Raw genomic sequence first — 19,654 nt, 5'->3', positions numbered from 1 at the left:
CAAGTGAATTAAGAGTATCCACAGATCTGCTCCTGAGGATCTCCACAGGCTGCAGCCCCTCTCTCTCAGGGATAGCAGCTGTCAGCCAAGTAACACTGACATCATTTTTCCCCCAAGTACAGTAAAATCACACCTGTCCAAATAGCAATAGCAGACTCCTGTGAGAGCACAACGTTAAGATTTTTAATTAAGATGATTTGGGGGAAGATGAGCCCCAGAACAGACAAGCATCTGATTTTGGGCCTAAGCCCTGACGGTTTGGTGCAAAAGGTGCACAATGAGCAACGGGAAGCCTCTTGTGAATTCTGCTAAAATGGGGGGGGATGAAGCAACACTTCAGAGAACCGGACCCCTTCTTTGGGCTCACTTGCTTCCTGTCATCTCACCTTCCCCAAAAAGCCTCTTCCCCTTTCTCTGGGAAAGAAGAAACTGCCGGGCTGCGCTCGCCTCTGCCTCTCGCTCTGCCCCTGCTTCTCACTTTCACTCCCATCGGTTTCATGTTCCCTTTGCCAGGCGGAAAACCTTGCGGAGCTCCAGCCCAGAGCACCAGCAGCAGCACCAGCAGCAGCAGCAGCAGGGCTGATCCTGGTCCCACCCACCGGGACTTTCCTGGCTTCCTCCAGCAGGGAGCGGGGGGAGCAGGAGCGGCCGGAGCAGGAGCGCTCCCGCGGCTCCTGCCGGGTTTCTATTGTAGGCGGTGCATTCCTCGGGAGGGAGGGAGGGAGTGCGTGCGCGCCGGTGCCTTCCCACACTCGGCACAGCTCTTATTTAATGGGGGTCTCCATGCAGGGCAGCAGCCACAGGAGGTTTGGCGGTGCCCGGCTCCCTGGCAGGACGAGCCCGGCGCTGCTGCCATGGAGAGCGCGGTGGAGATGGGCGCGGAGGCTGCGGGCAGCGGGCACGGCGCCGGGCTGCACCTCCGCCAGGACCTGCGGAGGATCCGCTGCGCGCTGCTGCTCTGCCTGCTGGCCGTGCTGCTGCTCATGCTGCCCACCGCCTACCTGCTGGTCGGCAACCTGCGAGCGCCCAGCTCCTGCGGCAGCCAGGTAAGGCATGGGCGCACCTGAGTGCCGCCCGCGCCTCCCGACGGGGCCTCCCTGGAGCGCTTCTAATGCTCCTCGTGGATTTCTCGTGTCCGAGCGCTGTTGCGTTCCTTCTTGCTCACGCCGAGGATAAATCTGATCATTGCTCCTTCTTTTTTTAACTAGCGGTTCTTACTTTCACTGAGGTCACGAGCAGAGTGGACGGCTTTGAAACTTTTGTTGCTGTGCTGCACGGAATGCTTTAAAAAAAATCACTGATTTCTGCCAGACTTTTGACACTATGGCTCATTTTCCTCTCTTCTTTTGGGTTAAATCTGCGGCTTCCCTTGGCAGTGTCTGATTCCAGGAGTACATGACTTTAAAACATTTACTGCTGTGCCGCACGGGATGCTTTAAAAAAATCACTGATTGGTGGAAATCACTGTCTCTGCACTGATTCCTGCCAGATTTTTGACACTATGGCTCATTTTCCTCCCTTCTTTTGGGTTAAATCTGTGGCTTCCTCTCGCAGTGTCTGATTTCAGGAGTACATGACTTTAAAACTTTTATTGCTGTGCTGCACAGAATGCTTAAAAAAAAAAAATCACTGATTCCTGCCAGATTTTTGACACTATGGCTCATTTTCCTCCCCTCTCTTGGGTTAAATCTGCATCTTCCCCTTGCAGTGTCTGATTTCAGGAAGATCTGCTGATGTCACTGGGCTGACAGCTACAGCTCTGGTGAATAATTAATTATTATTAATGCAAACTTCTGCAGAGATCTGATTAGAGACAATTAAGGGAGTCCAGTCCTGAACTTTACAACCTGTTTTTAACTCCCCATTAAAACTTTCTCTCAGTCCAGGGCTCATCTCATCTCTTCTCCTTTGCCAGACTTTGCTCCCAGCCATACAAACTCCTGCTCTGCTGCTCCTTTCCCCCTGCAAGTGCCTGTTCGCACGGGTGAGCTCAGCAGGAATGCCCCGTGCTGAGCATCTGGTGAATTAAGCTTTGAATTTTAGCTTCAGGTCTGAAATTCTCCAGTTAATCAGCAGGGCCCCAGAAAGGGGGGCTGGTTTCCGGTGGCCTCGAAGGCAGGTTTGTCCCCTGGCTCGCCTGTAGCCCGGGGATGTTCGGGGAGGGGAGAGCCGCGCCTCCGCTGGCGGCTCCCGGGCTGCGCTGGCCCCGCTGAGAGCCCGCGGCTGCGCTGCCCGGGAGATGCCGAGCTCAGGGTGCAGCATCCTCTGTCTCACCTGGTTCTAGCCTGGTGCAGCCCCTCGGGCTGGTAAATCTGGCAATTCCTTGAGTGTGTGAGCTGTGATGCTGCCCTGGCCCTGGCACTGCCCTCGGTTCCAGCTGTAGAAACCCAGGCTGCCCTGCCTGCGGGTGCCAGGACACAGCTTTCTTCAGGGGCTGGGCATGATCTGAGAGGAACTGGGGGCCTTCAGTTATGGAAATGTGGAATTACAGCAGAGCAGAGGCTGAACGTGGAGGAGCTTGAAAAGCTGGGTGCTGCTCGAGGTTGGGGTGGTAAAATTCACGAGGTGCTTTGTGCACCTCTGCTGCTACTCTGGGTTTGTTTGTGTCCCACGAGAGCAGAATAGTTCAGTCTTGGAACAGTCTTGGAGCAGAAGAATAATCAGATGTTAACTTGTTTAATCAATCCAATGCGTTCCTGGGTCATGACCCCATTGGCAGGGTTAGCAGAGAAAAGTTTTTTTATGAGTGGGTTTGGCTTCTTAAGAGGAAAAGCACAACGTAAATGGTTGGAATTGCAATGCTGCTGTGCGTTCCCATGCACCTGCTCCCAATTAGCAACACGTAATGTTTCCACAATGATGTTACGAGCTGATCAGAGGAGTTACAACCTCTGTGAGTCCCAGCGAGGAAGAGGAAAGTCATCGGGGCCGGCGGAGTGCCCGGGGTGTTGTGGGAGGAGCTGCACCTCTGCTGGGCCCTGCCTGTTCCTGATTTTCATTCATTCCGCTGCTCTCTGTGCTCATCATTCCCTCTGCTGCTCTCTGTGCTCACCATTCCCTTTTCTGCTCTCTATGCTCACCGTTCCCTCTGCTGCTCTCTGTGCTCACCATTCCCTCTGCTGCTCTCTGTGCTGCTCTCTGTGCTCACCATTCCCTCTGCTGCTCTCTGTGCTCACCATTCCCTCTGCTGCTCTCTGTGCTCATCATTCCCTCTGCTGCTCTCTGTGCTCATCGCTGTTGTCCAGCAGGACAGCACAAAGGGGTGGATGTCTCTGCCTGTGTGGCTGCCTCTGAATGCCCCAAGGAGCCACATCCCCCAGGAGCATGCAGGTTCAGAGAGGTTCAGTCCCTGGGAATATTCCTGGGCACAAAAGCTCTCAGGAAAATGTCTTGTTGCATTTCCTTCTGCATTCAAAGTTTGCTAAACAGCTCCGTCCTCATGTGCCTCACAGACAGCTCGGATCAGGAGTTTTGGGACCGGCCATGTGTGGCAGAGCTCTCTGGGGCACTGGTTTGGGGTGTGGGTGCCCTGGGCACTGTGGCATGAGTGGGCAGCCCTGAGCTTGCCTCAGATGAGTATTGGCCTCCTGACCCTTGCAGCTCACGGGAGGAGTCCTCTGGCTGCCCCACAGAGCTCTGCCCACACCCAATTGTCACCTGCCAGGCTCTGGGGACAGTCCTGGAAGGGGGGAGGGACTCAGCAGGCGAGGAGCAGATGGAGTAAATTCCTGAGTCCTTCCTGGAGCAAGGAGGAGAAGGGAAGCCCGGGAAGGTTTGTGCAACAGGGGAGCGTCCCTGGGCAGGCTGCCCGCAGGGCGAGGCGCGTTGGTCACCCCTGCCTCGCCGTGCACGTGGTGTCACCTGGTGCCTCTGAAGGGATGCAAACTCATCTCTTTCGCTGGAAATATCCCTTTCAGGAAAAAGCAGGGCAAGTTATGTCATTACAGCAACATGTGTGGGCTACCAGTGTTCTCTGTGTGTCATGGTGCGGTGCGTCTTGAGTGAATAATTCCAGTCTGGTGATGATTTTTCCTGGACACCTTCCAGGTTCCCTCCACTGCTCCTTTGGGAAAGAGAAACCACTTTCTTTTGTGCTTCAGTCCAGAGTGAGGAGAGGAAAAAGGGTTTTTCAAACCAGAACACGTGGCTTGTGTTACTAGCAGGAAATCTATATTAAGGCCATAGTGGTGCCCTGCTGGAGGAAGGGCAATCCTTCCTCAAAGGGAAGCCAAGTTTCGGGCTGAGTTCCCAAAACCATCAATGGAAAGGCACAGGAGAGCAGCTCTGGCTGCCTCAGCATCCCACTCAGCACAGCATCAAGTCCTGTGGCCTGGAGAAGTTGGTGTTTGGGTTTATTTTTCATGGCCTCCTTGGCATGTCAGGCCACAAGCAGCATAAATAGGAACTCCAAACCCTGTCCCAAGGGTTGGACATGCAGCTGTGTGCCAGGTCTGTGCCATGTCAGCTGGCAATGGACAAGGGACCTGCTGCAGAGCAGGAGGAGCTGGAAAATCCCAGAGGCTCCACCTGGATCCTGCTGGAAAGCTGGCCACAAACCCCAGGAGAGATCTGCCCTAATGGCCTGTCCATAAAGGAGGGAGAAACTCAAAAGCTTCCTGATCTATGGGGAAGGAGAAATGCACGGGGAGGAGCAGCAAGCACACCTGGATGGGCCCAGGTGTTGGGATTCCCCTCCAAAGCCAGCACCGGTTAAATCCCTGCCTGGCCACCACTGCTGGATGCAGGTGTTCCTTGTGGGCACATGCCTTGGGTACAGCATTCCACTGAGCAGCAAAATGTTCTGACTGAAGCCAGTTTTTACTGGCCCAGACCAGTTGCTGCCAAAAATTCCCAGCCCAGGCCATGGAGCATCTTTGGTGTTAGAAAAAATTGGGTTTATGTACTGCACATGGCCTGCAGAGATCCTCCCTGTGAAACAGGGAAATGGAAATTGAGGATGCTGGAGATGGAGTGGGTGGAGGAGCTGGGGGTTTTCATTCTGCTCCTCAGTCCCTCTGCCTGCAGAGCCAGCTGCTCTTGCCATGCCGTTGGCTATCAGCCCTCTTTTTGGGTTTAGCAATACCTGGATACAAATGCACTGGGGCTTTTTGGACCTCTGTGGTACCAGAAGTGTTCTGCACCCAGGGTCATCAGCACAGCCTGTCCAAATATCTGTGAGTCAGCTCAGGGGGGGAATTTCAACATCACTCAGTGGTTGGGCTCTCCACAGTAACCAAAGGGAAAATTGAAGCTGTGACTTTTCAGAACCACAGCTGAGCAAGAAAGGGAAAAGAGAGGAAAGCACTGATTGATTGTGTGAATGTTCTCTGCATGGTCTCGTGCTGCTCAGCTCTCCCTCCCCATCAATGCACAACATCTGTGCCTGTTCAGGACAAGTATTTCTGACACCTGGTCATTATGCAGCATTGTCTGCTGCTAAAACATCTTCTGTAGGAGATTTGTATTTATATTTACACCTTTATGAGATAGCACAATTAGGAAAAAAAGAACAGCCATATTTTTGTCAAGCAACAGAATAATTTCACACCTTGCTGTGTCCCCCTGCTCTATCTGCTCTGTCCCTCACCATCTCTGAAGGCAGCTCCCGCACCTGGAGTTTCCAGCTGGATTTCTTAGGAAACAAGTAAATTTAGGTTCAAACAAAACCTTTTTGTTACATTTTATAAAGAAGCAGAATTCTTCTTGCTCTCCTTCCCATTTTCCTGCCACCTCTGTTTGGATTGCAACATCCAAGTTTATACAAGGAACTTCAGCAGAAGTTAAGCTTCAAGTATGTAAACAGTTCCACAGAAGTTACATTCTTAAATATAGGTTTGGGATTGATTTTTTCCTTGGCTGCAGATTCCTTAGAGAGTGGGATCACTAATGAGAATTAGTCACTTGGGAAATAGGTAGGAAATGCCACACAAGGAATGTGTAAATGTACTCCTAGGTGACTACACCTGGCTAAAAGCTGGGGGAGTGTGAGGGAAATCCTAAATTCTGACCTTGTGCTTTGTCCCAGGGCAGGGACAAAGTCACCAACCAGGCTGAGACTGAGTCCCATCAGCAGGGCACTCATGGTTAGTCACCACAGAGAGCAGGACTTTGAAACTCCTCACACATAAGGAAAGGCTCAGGCATCTCCTGGACAGCACAGCACCAATTTTCCCTCAGCCCCACACTGGAAGTTCACACCAGTCTTTGCCAGGAGGCTGCTGGGGCTGGGCCACACATTTGTGTACAGGTGGGCAAAGGAATACAAAAAAAAAAAAAAAAAAACAAAGGAGAATTTTCCCTACTGTTTCCTTCTCCATTTTCCCCCACCACGCTATTTTAGAAATGACTGTTTGCTGCAGCAGCACACGGATGTTTACTTCCAGTCAAACATTAAACTGTCTTTGGCTTGCCTGGAGCAGCCAGCAGCCCCCAACCCCAGGCAGGCTGACTCTCCTGCCACAAACATTCCCCTTCCCCAGCCAATATAAATTCTCTATTTTCTCCTTCTCCTGCAGTGTTTGAAGCTGTGTGAGACACAGCCAGCAGGAGCCAGCTTCAGCATCTAGAGATTAATATTGTTTCAGTTTTTATTGGGCAAAGTGCCTCGAGTACTTTGCTATCAGCTGACATGGGGTGGTTTATTCAGTTTATTTAGTGTATTTTTGGTGTCTGCCCTTAAAACACACCGTGCCAGCCCCGTGTGTTCCTAAAAGATGCTCTGGGATAGGGGTTTCTGACAGCCCTGAGGGTCAGCACAACCCAGGCTGATCCAAGGACTGCTCCTCACAGCCCTGCGAGGCCAGATGCGAGGCAGCATCCCACAGCATCCCCAGCATCTCCAGCATGCCCTAGCGTCCCCCAGTATCCCCAGCATCCCCCAGCATCCCCCATCATCCCCAGCATCTCCAGCATCCCCCAGTATCCCCAGTATCCCCAGCATCCCCCATCATCCCCCATCATCCCCAGCATCTCCAGCATCCCCCAGTATCCCCAGTATCCCCACCATCCCCCACTATCCCCAGTATCCCCACCATCCCACACTATCCCCAGAATCTCCAGCATCCCCCACCATCCCACAGCATCCCCACCATCCCCTAGAATCCCCGAACATCCACAGCATCCTCCAGCACTCCCCAGCACCCCCATCATCCCCCACCATCCCCAGCACCCCCAGTATCCCAATACCCCCCAACATTCCCCAGCACCCCTTGCCATCCCCAGCACCCCAAAGCATCCCCCAGCACCCCCAGCATCCCCAGCATCCCACACTGTCCCCCAGTATCCCCCAGCACCCCCCACCATCCCCAGCATCCCACGGCATCCCCCACTATCCCACACTATCCCCCAGCATCCCTAGCATCCCACACTATCCCCAGCACCCCACGGCACCCCCAGGGTCCTCCCTGCGGAGCTCCCCGCAGCGCTGCCGTGCAGCCGCGGCCGTGCCGTGCCCGGGTGGCTCAGGGGGCGCACAGGTGACTCAGGACACTGAGCGTGTGACAGACACAACCCTCGGGATGCCCGAGGGCCCGGGGCCGTGGCCTGCCTGAGGGCAATGGGAGTGTCGGGCTCCAGGAGGGAATTGCAGAGCAGAGGAAGGATGAGCCTTCCCCTGTGCGGGCTCCGAGCAGCAGAGCTCAGCCTGCGGCTGCTCCCTCGGGTCTGCTCAGCTCCTGCCTCCCCAGGAGGACACCCCAAACTCCAGACAGACCTAAGGAACAGGCTTGGTCAGGAATGAGACGGGTGCAGGACAAGAGGCAGGTGCGGCTGATCCGCCTCAGTCTCTTGGCTGCTGCTGGGGGGAACCTTTGCTCCTGCGAAGGCTCAGCCTGGCTGCCTTGGGGAGAATCTCTCGCTCTGCTCTGCTTGCTGTGCCTGGATTGAGGGCAGGAGAGGCTCCAAGCAGCAGAGGGGCTCCGGCAGGGCTGGGCAGTCACCACCCATGGCTGGGTCACACTGCCCCTCTGCTGCTGCTCTCCCAGCCATGCCAAGGGCTTGTCCAGCTCAGAATCCAACAAACCTCCCCCAGGCCCTGGAACCCTGTCAGCATGAAGGCAGCTCTAAACCAACAGCAGAAATGTCTTGCAGTGAACCAAGACTTGTCAGGGCTCACCTTTTAGCCAAAATGCTCCATGAATTCACTGATGTTCTGGGATAATTCACACCAAGCCCTCTGAGCTGACTGATGTCACTGTCCCCTGCAGGTCACAGAGGAGAGGGGCCCTCACTTTCTGAAGCAACGAGCAGTGGCTGCTGGTGAGTTTGCCACCCTTTCCCCTCTGGTGTTGCAATCCCAGCACACCTCTGCCCTCAGCACCCCAATCCCTGCCCAGACGAGCCAGCCAGGGCACACTGGGGGAGAAGATGCAGGGAGATAACAGCGGGCAGAGTGAAATGGGAGCATTTCTAACCCTGGGCTGGGAAAGCTGTGCAGGCACAGGCTTCCCCCACAGCTCTTCAGGGTCAGTGGGACTCCCTGAACAAGCACCAGCAGGGATTTGGGAGCCTGTGCTCCTCACCCTTCCCCTCTGTTTGCCTCTAGCAGTTCAGGACACAGCCACAATGTGCCCTGCTGGTGTTGCAGCAGCTCTGACAAAGTCCCCTGTTTGCATTTATCACCTCAGGGGTGTCAGTGAGAGATCAGCAAATCAGCCCCAACTCAGACCTCTGCAGAAAGGGCCTGCACATTTCCTCAGGGGAATCACCACTCATATTTTGTTGACTTAGGAAAGGTTCTTCCCCCAGAGGGTGCTGGCACTGCCCAGGCTCCCCAGGGAATGGGCACGGCCCCGAGGCTGCCAGAGCTCCAGGAGCCTTTGGCCAGCGCTGCCAGGGATGCCCAGGGTGGGGTTGCTGGGGGGTCTGGGCAGGGCCAGGGGCTGGGCTGGGTGATCCTGGTGGGTCCCTTCCAGATCAGCATATTCTGTAATTTTATTATTGAGCAGCAGCAAAGATCCTCACACCATTTTTTTCCCTTTTCCCTCAGTTACAGACACACTTTCCAGTGCAGAGAAGCCACGAGCTCACCTGACAGGTAATTCTTGTTCACAACTAAAGCCTTTTTACAGCCAGTGTTGTGGTTCTTGTTCTCAACTAAAGCCTTTTTACAGCCAGTGTTGTGGTTCAGTAAGCTCGGTCCGTGTGGCTCTGGTAGGAGCAGGTGTTGCAGGAAACATGGGGAGCAGAATAATCAGCTTTGCCTTGTTGAGCACGCCAGGCTGAGTGCAGTGTGTCTGCAGGAAAGGGCCCACGAAGGGACAACTGACAGAAATGTCACTTTTCTGAGCTATTTCTTTCACTGAATGATCAGCTTTTGTAACTGAACTGAAATAGGTTCCTAATGTCTCAGTGATCTGTGAAATCCTCCAGCAAAGGCAGGGAAGGAGCTCATGTGAGCCTCGTGGAGCAGTGAATGGACAAGAATTACAAGTTTTGGAGCAAAATCAGGTCAAATCAGATTGGTTTTATTCTATTTTTCTGCAAGGCCTGACTCAGACCACACACACCACATTCCCATACATCCTCCCCCCTGTTTGCAGTGAGATAAACATTTCAGAGCAAGCAGGGAAAGGGTGAGCCAAGCTGAGCCCTCCAAGCTTTTATGCTGTGGTAGGAAGGTCCCATCACAAAGTCCTGTCACAGGGTGGGCTGCCAGGCCTTTCCAAAGAGCTTCCAGGCCTTTCCAAGAGGTTTCCATGCCTTTCCAAAGAGTTACCATGCCTTTCCAAAGAGTTATCATCCCTTTCCAAAGGGTTATCATGCCTTTCCAAAGAGTTATCATCCCTTTCCAAAGGGTTATCATGCCTTTCCAAAGAGTTATCATCCCTTTCCAAGAGGTTTCCATGCCTTTCCAAGAGGTTTCCATGCCTTTCCAAGACATTTCCATGCCTTTCCAAGGGGCTGCCAGCATCTCCAAGGTCCCTATGTCACCGCCTCAGCCTTGAAGCTGTCACCACACCAAGGACCTTGCCCTGAGACATCCCCATCCTCACCAGCTCCACCCACATGGAAAATTTAGGTATTCCCAGAGAAAAGTTCCTGCCTGGCTCCAGTGTGGATGGAGTGAGTGCCTGAGGGTTTTCCAGCTGGCCTGAGGCCTTTTATCCAAAGTACAGCTCACTGCAGAGGCTTCCCCAGCACGCCAGTGCTGCCCCAGGGTGCACTTTGTGACTTGAGAAAGGCAGAAGTGCTGGGATGCTTCTCTCTTGATTTCCTGCAGAGATCCAAGTCCACCCCCAGGGCTCCATCACTCTGCAGCTCAGGGCTGATGCATTCCCAGCAGAGTTTCCTTTCCTTGATCCAGCAGCTCCTTCCTGATGCCCATCCCTGGTGCCTTTCCCTTTGCCACGGGGGTTTCTGCAGCCCCAAACCTGCCCTGGCCTGGGCCACAATGACAGCTTTGCTCAAGTGCCAGTTTTAAGGAGCAAGTGGACCATGTCTGCTGCTGTAAGGTTTTGGTTTTTAAATCCCCCGTGGCAGAGAGACCCAGAGGCTCCAGTGACTCAGAGGAGCAGCCAAAGCTCTGCTCTGCTGCTGGGAACTTCCCTGGCTTGCACAAAAGCCACAGGGAAACACCCAGCAGTTTTCTGCACATCTCTCCAGCCCCCATATTTACAAAAATTCCTTTGCCATCATTCCCAGGCAGCCTCCCTGGGACTGTGTCCATCCTCTCTGGCATTCCTCTGAGAGGCAGTCACTGCTGGCCATAGAAAGGAGCAAGAAAAGGGGAAACTTAAGGGAATTTTTTCTCTCCTTTCTGTGCTGTGCTGTGCAGTCACCAAGGAACCCAATAGCTATGGATTATCTTTGACCTTTTCTTAGCCTGAACACGTTCCTGGTGCTTCACCCTGTGGCAATGATTTTCCCAGCTTAACAGCACTTTGCAGGCAGAAAATATTTCCTGTTATTTTCAACTCTGTGCATAATAATTTCTTGGGCTCCACCCTGGTTTTCTCTTCTCAGAAACCATGACTTGTGCATAGAAAGTGTAAAAGGAATAATTATTTGTTACATTCCTCCACCTCAGGTGCCTTATTCAATGGGAAGGTGGCAGACTACAAACTCTAAATTGTAGGAAATCTCTTCCACACCTTCATTCTGTCTTTTTCTAGTTTTAGGCACATCTATTGTGAAGGTGAGAGCAGAGGAGTGAGAGGAATGAGAATAGGATGGAGTTCTTTGGGAATGCACTGATTAATTGGCAGTAGCAGAACAGCTCCATGTTTTGGTGTCTGTTCCTTTATGATAAGTCTTCCAGCTGCTCTTGGCCTTCTTAACTCACGCTGAGAATTTTAATTCACCCAGGCTGGAATGGAGATCTCCCCTCCCAGATGACTTTACCTACTGAGATGTGCCAAACCCAGCTCAGAGTTCCCTCCAGGGCCATTTCCTCCTGTGCATTAATGTTTATTTGGGGCTTCTCCTTGTCCTGCCATCATCCCCTCCCCACTTACTTGGTTGGATTTGGGGTCAGGATTCAGGGCAGTGCCTGTTCCCCCGTGTCACCAGCCTGTGGCACAGGGGGTGACCAATGCTGCAGGGCCTGGATCATGCTCCTCGTGCTGCAGTTGTCCCAAACCTGGGACCTGGTTCATGCTCCTCCTTGTGTGGTCCCAAACCCACCTCTAAATGTGGCCAGAGCCTGATTTCTCCCCCCAAATTATCTTTATTAAATCCTCAGGACATGAACTGGAGCATCAGAAGACACAGGACCTTGCAGCACAAGGGCTTCACCACAGGCTCCAGTCTCTTGCTGAGACTCAGAGTTCAGGATGAGGCTCTCCCATTGGTGCTAGGAACTGCAGAAACCCCACAAATTCAGCCCCAAATAAATCCCAAATCTGACAGGCAACAGGGATTCTCCACCAAGAGACTGAACCAAAAGGGATTCAGGGACGGGAGAATTAAGGGATGCCAGAAATTTATAGTGTGTGAGAAAATAGAAGGAACTGTGGCAATGAAATTCTTATTTAAAAGCAGATTTTAATTCCTTTAAGAATTAAAGGAATTAAATATTTGCAGGAAATGGAGCTCCAGAATTTAGGAAATAAATAAATAAATGACAAGTACAAAGTACAGCTGCTGCTAGAAAAGGAGCTGTGCTGAATTGAACATTCATTTTATTCTCCTGTTATTGAAAGCATGGGAAAAAGTAATTAACTTGAAAATAGAGAGCATCAATAGAGGGAGATTCATCCTAAAGGGGAGGTTAAAGCTGTGAAACCTGACTAATTCTAGAAGTTAGGAAGTCATGTAGTTCATTTGAGATCTTATTATATTCTATAACTAATAAAATCTATTTTATAACTAATATAAAAATTCATTGTGGAATTGAGTGTCATTGACATTTTAAATGCATCATTATACAAGAAAAGAATATTTCACAGGCAGCTTCTCTTCAAATTCCCCCAAAATTCCAGAGATGGAATAGAGCCCAGGACATTTTCTGGAAGTATTCTGATCTTTCCTCATCCTTCCCACCTCAAACAAGATTTCCTCTGCTCTCTGAGATGAATTGCTCCAAGCTCTTGCAAAGCTTAGAGTGATCCAAAGGCAGCTGAGCTTTTCCCTGGATTCAGACAGTCCCTGAACTGAGAGGTGGATGCAGATGAAGGCAGACCAGGAGCGCTTTCACTTTCTTTTATTCCCCTCTCAGTGTCAAAGCTCCATTGTCTCTAACCTTTATAATATTTCTATAATTTAGCTTTCCTTGCTGCCACAATCCCTGGCTGTCTTCCCCTCCCCTGAGATACTTTCCCCATCCACTTTGACTCCTGGGAGAATATCAGAAGGATTTGATATTTCAGCAGCACTAAAAAAAAAAAAAAAAAAAAACCAAACAACAAAACAAAAAAACCCCCAAAAAAACCCCGCTGTTATTTTGTTGTGCTACTCAGAGAATATAAAAGGAATTGCACTCCTAACAGCTTCCTGTCTCCTCATGGATTATTTACTGTTGGAAAAGAGGGAAACAGATGCCACTGGGACATGAGCACATTCCTTTTGCTGAGTCTCATTTCACCCAGGATGGACCTAATGGTTATTGCCAAGGGAATTCCAAAGCCTTCCCTCACCTGCATTCCATTTGCCCCCCTTCCCATGCACACCCCGCCTTGCCCAAACACTGAATAAAAATCGACTTTAAACATGAACACAAGCTCATTAAAAAGGACTCAGTTCCTGGAACTCTGTTCCCTCAATCTGTTCTAAGTATTCATCATTCATTTTCCAGGTTCATTTTAATACCTGAGATAATCTTCATGGTTTTTATCCTCCTCTTCCCGCTGCTGCTGCTTTAGCACAACAATCCTGTGTGGCAATCAGTAAAGAGCAGAGACAACTCTTCCTTCCCTGCAGAAAAGCATGCAAGGGCTGAGGTTTATTGTCCTCCCAGTTGTGTGTGAGAGCTCAAAGTGGTGAAGGCAATAGGGCAGCAATTTTTTAATTTTGTCCCCTGCAGGCTGGGAAGCATCCTCAGCTTGGTTCAGACCGGAGCTCAGTCTGCTCACCACAAGATTGGGAACAAAAAGCCTGGAGGAATGTTGAGGCTGACTGCACATGTAGTATTCTGTTCCAGAAAAACTTTAAAGAAAGAAAAAATGGGAAGAGAGGGATAAAAATGGTTTAAAATAGAATGTGTTGCTTTGGAATTGGAGCTCTTGAAGCACAGTGGGGTCTTTGGGGTATTTGCTGAAATCCAGTGACTTTGGCAGGCCAAAAGCAATTCTACAAAAGATGTCCTTGAGAGCACTCAGGAGGAGAAGGGCTGAGAAGCCCCAACCCCCTTAAGAAGAAGCAGGAAGAGAAGTCCAAGTGGTGACACATCGTGGTGACCAGTGTGGACATTTTGCCAGCTCAGCAGTGTCTTTCTAAGAAACAGAACTGCAATCTACCCCTCCTGAAGGAAAATATGATTTAGAATTTCCTCTTCCCAACCCTGAGGTACAAGCATGGTACAACTGTCCCAGTGCTGGTGTCACCTGAGGACAAGGTTTTCACTCTGGAAACGGGTGAGATGGGAAGGTAAAGCCATCTCCATTGCTTCCAGTGCCAGGAGACTCAGCCTTGAGGATGGCAGCTCATCTTTTGGGGTCTGACCCACAACCAGGACCCCCAGGCACAGTTTACACTTTAAGATCTTCCTGGAGCACCCCTGGCTTTCAGTTCTGACAGCTCAGACCTGGACACCCTGTGGGCACCCTGGACAATACCACTGGACAGGTGTCCTGTGTGGGAAATGGACTTGTAGAGAGTTTTTAGCGTTTCTTTCTATCAAACCCTAAGGAAAACCCTAAGGACTCTCTACAAATCCATTCCCACAGTCCTTCAGCCCATTCAGCTCAGCTACCAAGCTGTGAAATACGAACATTTCTGCCCCAGCTTTTTGCTCACCCTGTTTAAACTCCTCTCCCTTCAGAGCAGAGATTTCATGTTACATCCACGCTGTGGCAACCTCACCCACGCTCCTCTCCCTCTCTCTCCCTGGTGCAGTGAAGAGGCAGGACCTGGCCAGCGCCGTGGGGAGCCACATGCCCATCCTGCAGTGGGAAGACAAGCGAGGCCTGGCCTTCACCAAGAACAACCTGAGTTACTCCAGCAACGCCCTGGTGATCCCTGTGTCCGGGGACTACTACGTGTACGCCCAGGTCACCTTCCGAGGGCCCGTGGAGAGCAGCCACAAGACCAGCTCTGTCACTGAGATCATCACCAAGGTCACTGACAGCTACCCCGAGCCCACCCAGCTGCTGATGGGCACCAAGACCCTCAGTGAGAACGGCAATGGTTGGTTCCAGCCCATCTACCTGGGCGCTGTTGTCTCCTTGGAGGTGGGAGACAAGCTGATGGTCAACGTGAGTGACATCAAGCTGGTGGATTACACCAAGGAGCACAAAACTTTCTTTGGGGCCTTTCTGCTGTAGGGCTCTGGCCTGCAGCAGCTGGTGGAGGATCCCTCCAGGGCCATCGGGGGGGTCTTGTTGGGTTTTGGCTTTGTGGGCGCGTGTTGGGGTGAAATCTCTGCTGTTTTCCTCCTCCTCCTCCTTCTTCTTTTTCTTTTGTGCCATCACTCCCTTGCAGCTCACTAGAGCCTTAGTTTAATGGGTAGGGAAAGGTGAAGCTGCAGGTTGGAGTGAAATAACCCCCCAAAAAACACAACAAAAAACAACCAAAAACTAACCCAAAAAAAACCAACCAAAAAAAAACCCCAAAAAACCAAAACAAAACGAAAAAAAACAAATAAAAAACACCCCAAAAGAACAAAACCCCAAACAAACAAACAAACAAAACCAAAAAACAACTCTCAAAAAACTCCAAAACAAACAAAGAAAAGCCAAAACAGAAAAATGAAAATCATATTGGAGGGGTAAAACTGTATTTTTGAAAGAGAAAGTTGAAAGTTCTGCAAAACTTTGTAAGCTAAGGAGGAATGTTTGATACCTGTGGGTAGGAAGTTTCTTCTTGAGTACTGCGCTAGGCTATGCCCCTAATTCCACCTTCAATGTACAATTTCCTCAACTCAAAAAAAAAAAAAAAAGAGTTTTTGAGCTTTCTCCACCACTTCCAGTATAGTGTTGCATGACCCTTCTTCAGATTCTCCTTTCTAAAAGGTAATTACTTCTCATAATTTCCTTATGAATACATTTACTCAGTACTTTGCACTAACATCAAGCTCAGGTTAATTATTAACTGCTTCATTAATCCCTTCCAACTTCCCTGTAAAGTAGATTAAAATTATATCTTGTGCTTTGCAGCAGCTACTTGAGATTTTTGGTTTTTCCAAAAAATTATTTACAGTTCTCTAAGTCCATAAACAGACTCAAAATATTCTGCAAAAGATGTAGGGAACACACAAAACACTTTCTGTTTCAGCATGAAAGTAGAATGTGCCCTCCAGGTCCTACCTTTAGGATAACAGAAAAACAAAAAAAACCAAAAACAAACAAACAAAAACCAAACCAAAAAAAAAAAAAAAAAAAACAAAACAACAAGGTAGAGAGAGACACAGAGCAAAATTTTTGCACACTTTTAAATCAGCCACCAAAATATTGGGAGAAAACCTCTGCAATGTTTTGCTTTCTATTATATTTAATGCAAGGCAAATGCAATTGAAGAAATCACTGCTTGGGCTCCAGCCACAGCTGGCTGTGGCCCCTGGCCCCAGGGGACCCCCAGCCTTGCCCTGGGTGAAGGTTGGCCACCAGCTGTCCCCACACGAGGTGAAAAGATCCAAAGACACGAACCTAGAGGAGCTCAGGCCTGTTTAAATTCCCACCTGCACTTACTCATTTCCACAGACCTTTCTGCCTCTCAGGGAAATTCCTATTTTCCCCTCCCCTCCTGCAGCAAACACATCTCCAGCAGTGGCTCAGGACCCTCATGGGTTTGGACTTTACACCCTGAAGAGCCCCGAGGTCTGACAGCCAAGCGCCCGCCCCCCCAGCGCCAGGTCCCCTCTCTGCAGCTCTCCCCTGCCTCAGCTCCTTGGATTTCCTCCACTTCTCCACTTCTTGCCCAGAAATGACAGCAAGGCTTTGTTGCCTGAGCTGGTGTTTCCACTCAAAGGCGTGGTGGAGCCCCAGGTCCCCCCATCAGTGGTGGGGCTGAGGGGCAGTGTCTGCAGAGCTGAACTGGGCCAGGCTCTGTGGTGGGGACAAGCCCGTGTGAGATCCTGCAGCTGTGTCCATGGCAAAGCCCTTCCCACCAGGAGACCTTTTACTGCTCTGGGAAGATCTGCTCGAGCTGACAAGGAGGAGTCAGTGGAGCAGCTGGAGCAGGGGGAGAGGCCGAGGAGATTGGGAAGGGAGGAGGGAAGGTCCAGGAAACACCAGGATGTCTTCATGTCTTGGTGGAAGGACCTTCCTGCTGACATGAAAACTGGCAGGTCTTTTGTGGTAAATCATCTCAAAATGGAGGCTTTTTGCCCATTCTTCCCTATCCTGCAATTCCTGGATGCCACAGTTTCAGTCCTTCCCTGTTTTTAGGCACATCTCAACAGCTGGGACTTTGCCACCCTGCCCTGCCCTCTTTTCCTGCTTCCAGATTTTCCTTGAGTCTCATCACTGAGTGTTGGCTCCTGGCACAACTCTGCCTATTTGTGAGCTTGACAAATTCCCTGCATCAAAACCTCATCCCAGTTTGGCTTCCCATACTTTCTTTGACTCATCCTTCACCCACATCCACATCTCAGCTGTCCTCTTGCTCCCTCCTGCCTTCCTGGCCCTGTCCATTAGGTGCAAGGACACTTCTTTGTCCAAATGCCATTTTTTACACACAGTTTCTCCAGCCCACAAAGCAAACTGACATCTCAAAATAGGTTTGGATTGGAGAAGGTAAATTTAATTATCCTGCAGGCAGATGGAAACACTCAGAGTCAAGGGATCCTCTTATGTCTTTATGATCCAGATCACTTCCATCTTTGAGTCCTTATTCCTATTTTATCTCCCCTGCCCAGCCTAGTTTTTTAAGCTGGGTCTGGAGCATTTATTCCCCAATTATCCCTTCAGTGCTTAGCACACATGACCTCAGCCTTGTTCTGGTGATCCAGCTCCTTTTCAGGGCTCTTCCTCCTGCTCAGAGACCTCCCCCCTCCACCAGGGTAAAACCTGGTGAAATCCCCCACTCTTGGCACTTCTAGATAAAACTACTCCCAGTGAAACCCTGAGACTTCCCATATCTCAAATTTTATGAAGAGTTCCCTCAACACCTCACATCGAGTCTTTGATCACTTGGTTGTGATCAGAACAGGATCTGAACTCATGAAAACACAAAATCTGCAGCTGTTGGAATTTGTAGAGCACTTTAAGTGACCAGCACACAAAACAATGTGGTCAGTCTCATAAAGGAAGGTTTGAAATTTTCTTTCCAAGACAGGTGATTCCCTGCAATTAGGCAGGAGAGCTTCTGCAAAGGGCAAAACAGGGTGAATTTGGTTTATCCTCGGAGGAAATTGGAAGGGAAATTCTCTCTGTTCTGGGATAGTTACAGTAATTCTTCTGTAAAAGCTTCTCTTTTCTTTGAATGAGCTGATCATTCTGAGGGCACAAGGCAATCCTGACAGGCTGGGACAGCAGATTTCCAGGGAAACTGTATCCCAAGGCACCATCACTCAATCCTGGTGTGCTGAACGATGGGAATTGTGAGGGCTGGGGCAGAGGAGTGGGGAATGCAACATCTGGCATTCAAAGAGCCTTCTGTGGGATATACACACACCTTTTTTTTTTTTTTTTTTTGGTGGATATTCCATAGAAGTCCCCAGAAGTTCCATTGGCAATAATGAGCCTTTTCTAGCACAGAATTTGTGTCCACTGCACACTAAAGATGAATTTCAGCAGCTAAATGTTGCCTGCTGCAGCTCCATTCCAGGTGTGATTCTCCATAATCCATAGAAATATTTATTTTAGTCCAGTTAGAGCTTTTGCACCCCATTACCCACACCAGCTTTGAGCACATTTAGCACACATTTTATAGGACATAAAACAATATATGTGGCATTACTTGTTTTAAAGTGGTGCAGGCATATTGATCCCCACATGCATCCTCATGGAAATCCTCTACATTCCCTTTTCCCCCCTTTTCAGTGCTAATAATGTTACTGTAACAGTGACCAGCACATAAAATAAGTGTTCAGGGGCTGATTCTGGCCCTGTTTTATATTAGATATTCCTCCACAGAAGTCAAAGGCATGAAGTCAGAGTAAAGCCACTTTAGTGAGACCAAAGTCAAGCTTAAAGGGAAATATCTCCAACAGACTGAACCTAAACTGTGGATTCTCAGATTTATTTTTTTTAAAGTTAAATAAGAACACAAGTGATCTCAGAAACTTGTGTTTGTTGAGCTAGAAAATGCAAAGCGTTTCTGGAGATGTGAAAATGCCCAGGCATCAGCATTTTCAATTAAATGAGAAGCTGGTGAGATCTGGTCATGGGAAGTAGAGAGGTCTGTGGTCAAGCTGAACATGTGCTTTGTTTTGGGAGGGGCTGTGAAACTAAAACTATTATCAGGAAAAAAAAAATGGAATCTGGAGAAAAAAAGAGTGAAATAGGCAGCTTGGGCTAAATTAGGTTAAACATATGATTATAGGTTTTGACCTTCCGTTTCTTAGGAAAAAGAACCCAAAAGCACTTTTCAGAACAATACCACTGAAAGAAGAAGTATCAAATTATTATTAATATTTAACAACTGCTCAAAACATTCTAGATCTTACGAGTTGGCTTGTTACCTAATCTCTTTCATCCTCCAAAAAACTAACACTAAGCACAGCCCAAATTCATCAGAGTTCATTACTTACCACTTCCTTTCCACTTAAAAACTGAATATTGATAAATAAGCATTAACTTTCTCTCCATGCACACGCAGAAGTAAATTTAGTAAATTTTAATCAAGGTATAAAGAACACAGCTCCAATCCTGCCAACATTTATTTGTGCTGATCATAGCCCCAAGCACGTGGCTGAAGGGGATCATGGTAAAAAACAACTCCTGTTTGGTGGATGGGAGGAGTAAAACCTGCATGCCTCAAATCAACAGTCAAGGAGAGTTTTAATTGTGTTTATCCTCAGCTCCATCATGGTTTGGAGCAATCTTCCAAATCAAGGAGTGACCGCAGGGACTGTCCAGCACAGGGGTGTTGGCAGGATCAGAGTCCAAAGGGTGTCAAA

The 19,654-nt window shown here is 49.6% G+C and overlaps 1 protein-coding gene across 3 annotated transcripts; it reads left to right on the top strand.

Moving 5' to 3' along the window:
* The first annotated feature begins 446 nt into the window (after nt 1-446).
* Nucleotides 447-15,211, top strand: TNFSF15 (TNF superfamily member 15). 3 transcript variants are annotated; one of them, XM_038156699.1, is made up of 5 exons: nt 447-690; nt 795-1,046; nt 8,205-8,256; nt 8,987-9,034; nt 14,491-15,211. In XM_038156699.1, the coding sequence occupies exons 2-5, from the start codon at nt 855-857 to the stop codon at nt 14,916-14,918; spliced, it is 720 nt and encodes a 239-aa protein (XP_038012627.1). In that variant the 5' UTR covers nt 447-690; nt 795-854; the 3' UTR covers nt 14,919-15,211. The 3 variants fall into 3 exon arrangements, with proteins under 3 accessions (XP_038012627.1, XP_038012624.1, XP_038012626.1); XM_038156696.1 differs by having other exon boundaries at nt 790-1,046; XM_038156698.1 differs by lacking the exon at nt 447-690 and having other exon boundaries at nt 700-1,046.
* The last annotated feature ends 4,443 nt before the right edge of the window (nt 15,212-19,654 follow it).

This window comes from Motacilla alba, chromosome 17 (assembly GCF_015832195.1).
Source record: "Motacilla alba alba isolate MOTALB_02 chromosome 17, Motacilla_alba_V1.0_pri, whole genome shotgun sequence".
Classification (NCBI taxonomy): domain Eukaryota; kingdom Metazoa; phylum Chordata; class Aves; order Passeriformes; family Motacillidae; genus Motacilla; species Motacilla alba.
This window is presented reverse-complemented; position numbering and strand designations above follow the sequence as displayed.

Excerpts from the sequence above, each read along its gene's own strand:
- TNFSF15 (XM_038156696.1), top strand. The coding sequence starts at position 498 with ATGTTCCCTTTGCCAGGCGGAAAACCTTGCGGAGCTCCAGCCCAGAGC. Across the intron at positions 691-789 it reads GCTCCTGCCGGGTTTCTATT|GGCAGCAGCCACAGGAGGTT; the intron begins GTAGGCGGTGCA and ends GTCTCCATGCAG. Across the intron at positions 9,035-14,490 it reads GCCACGAGCTCACCTGACAG|TGAAGAGGCAGGACCTGGCC; the intron begins GTAATTCTTGTT and ends TCCCTGGTGCAG.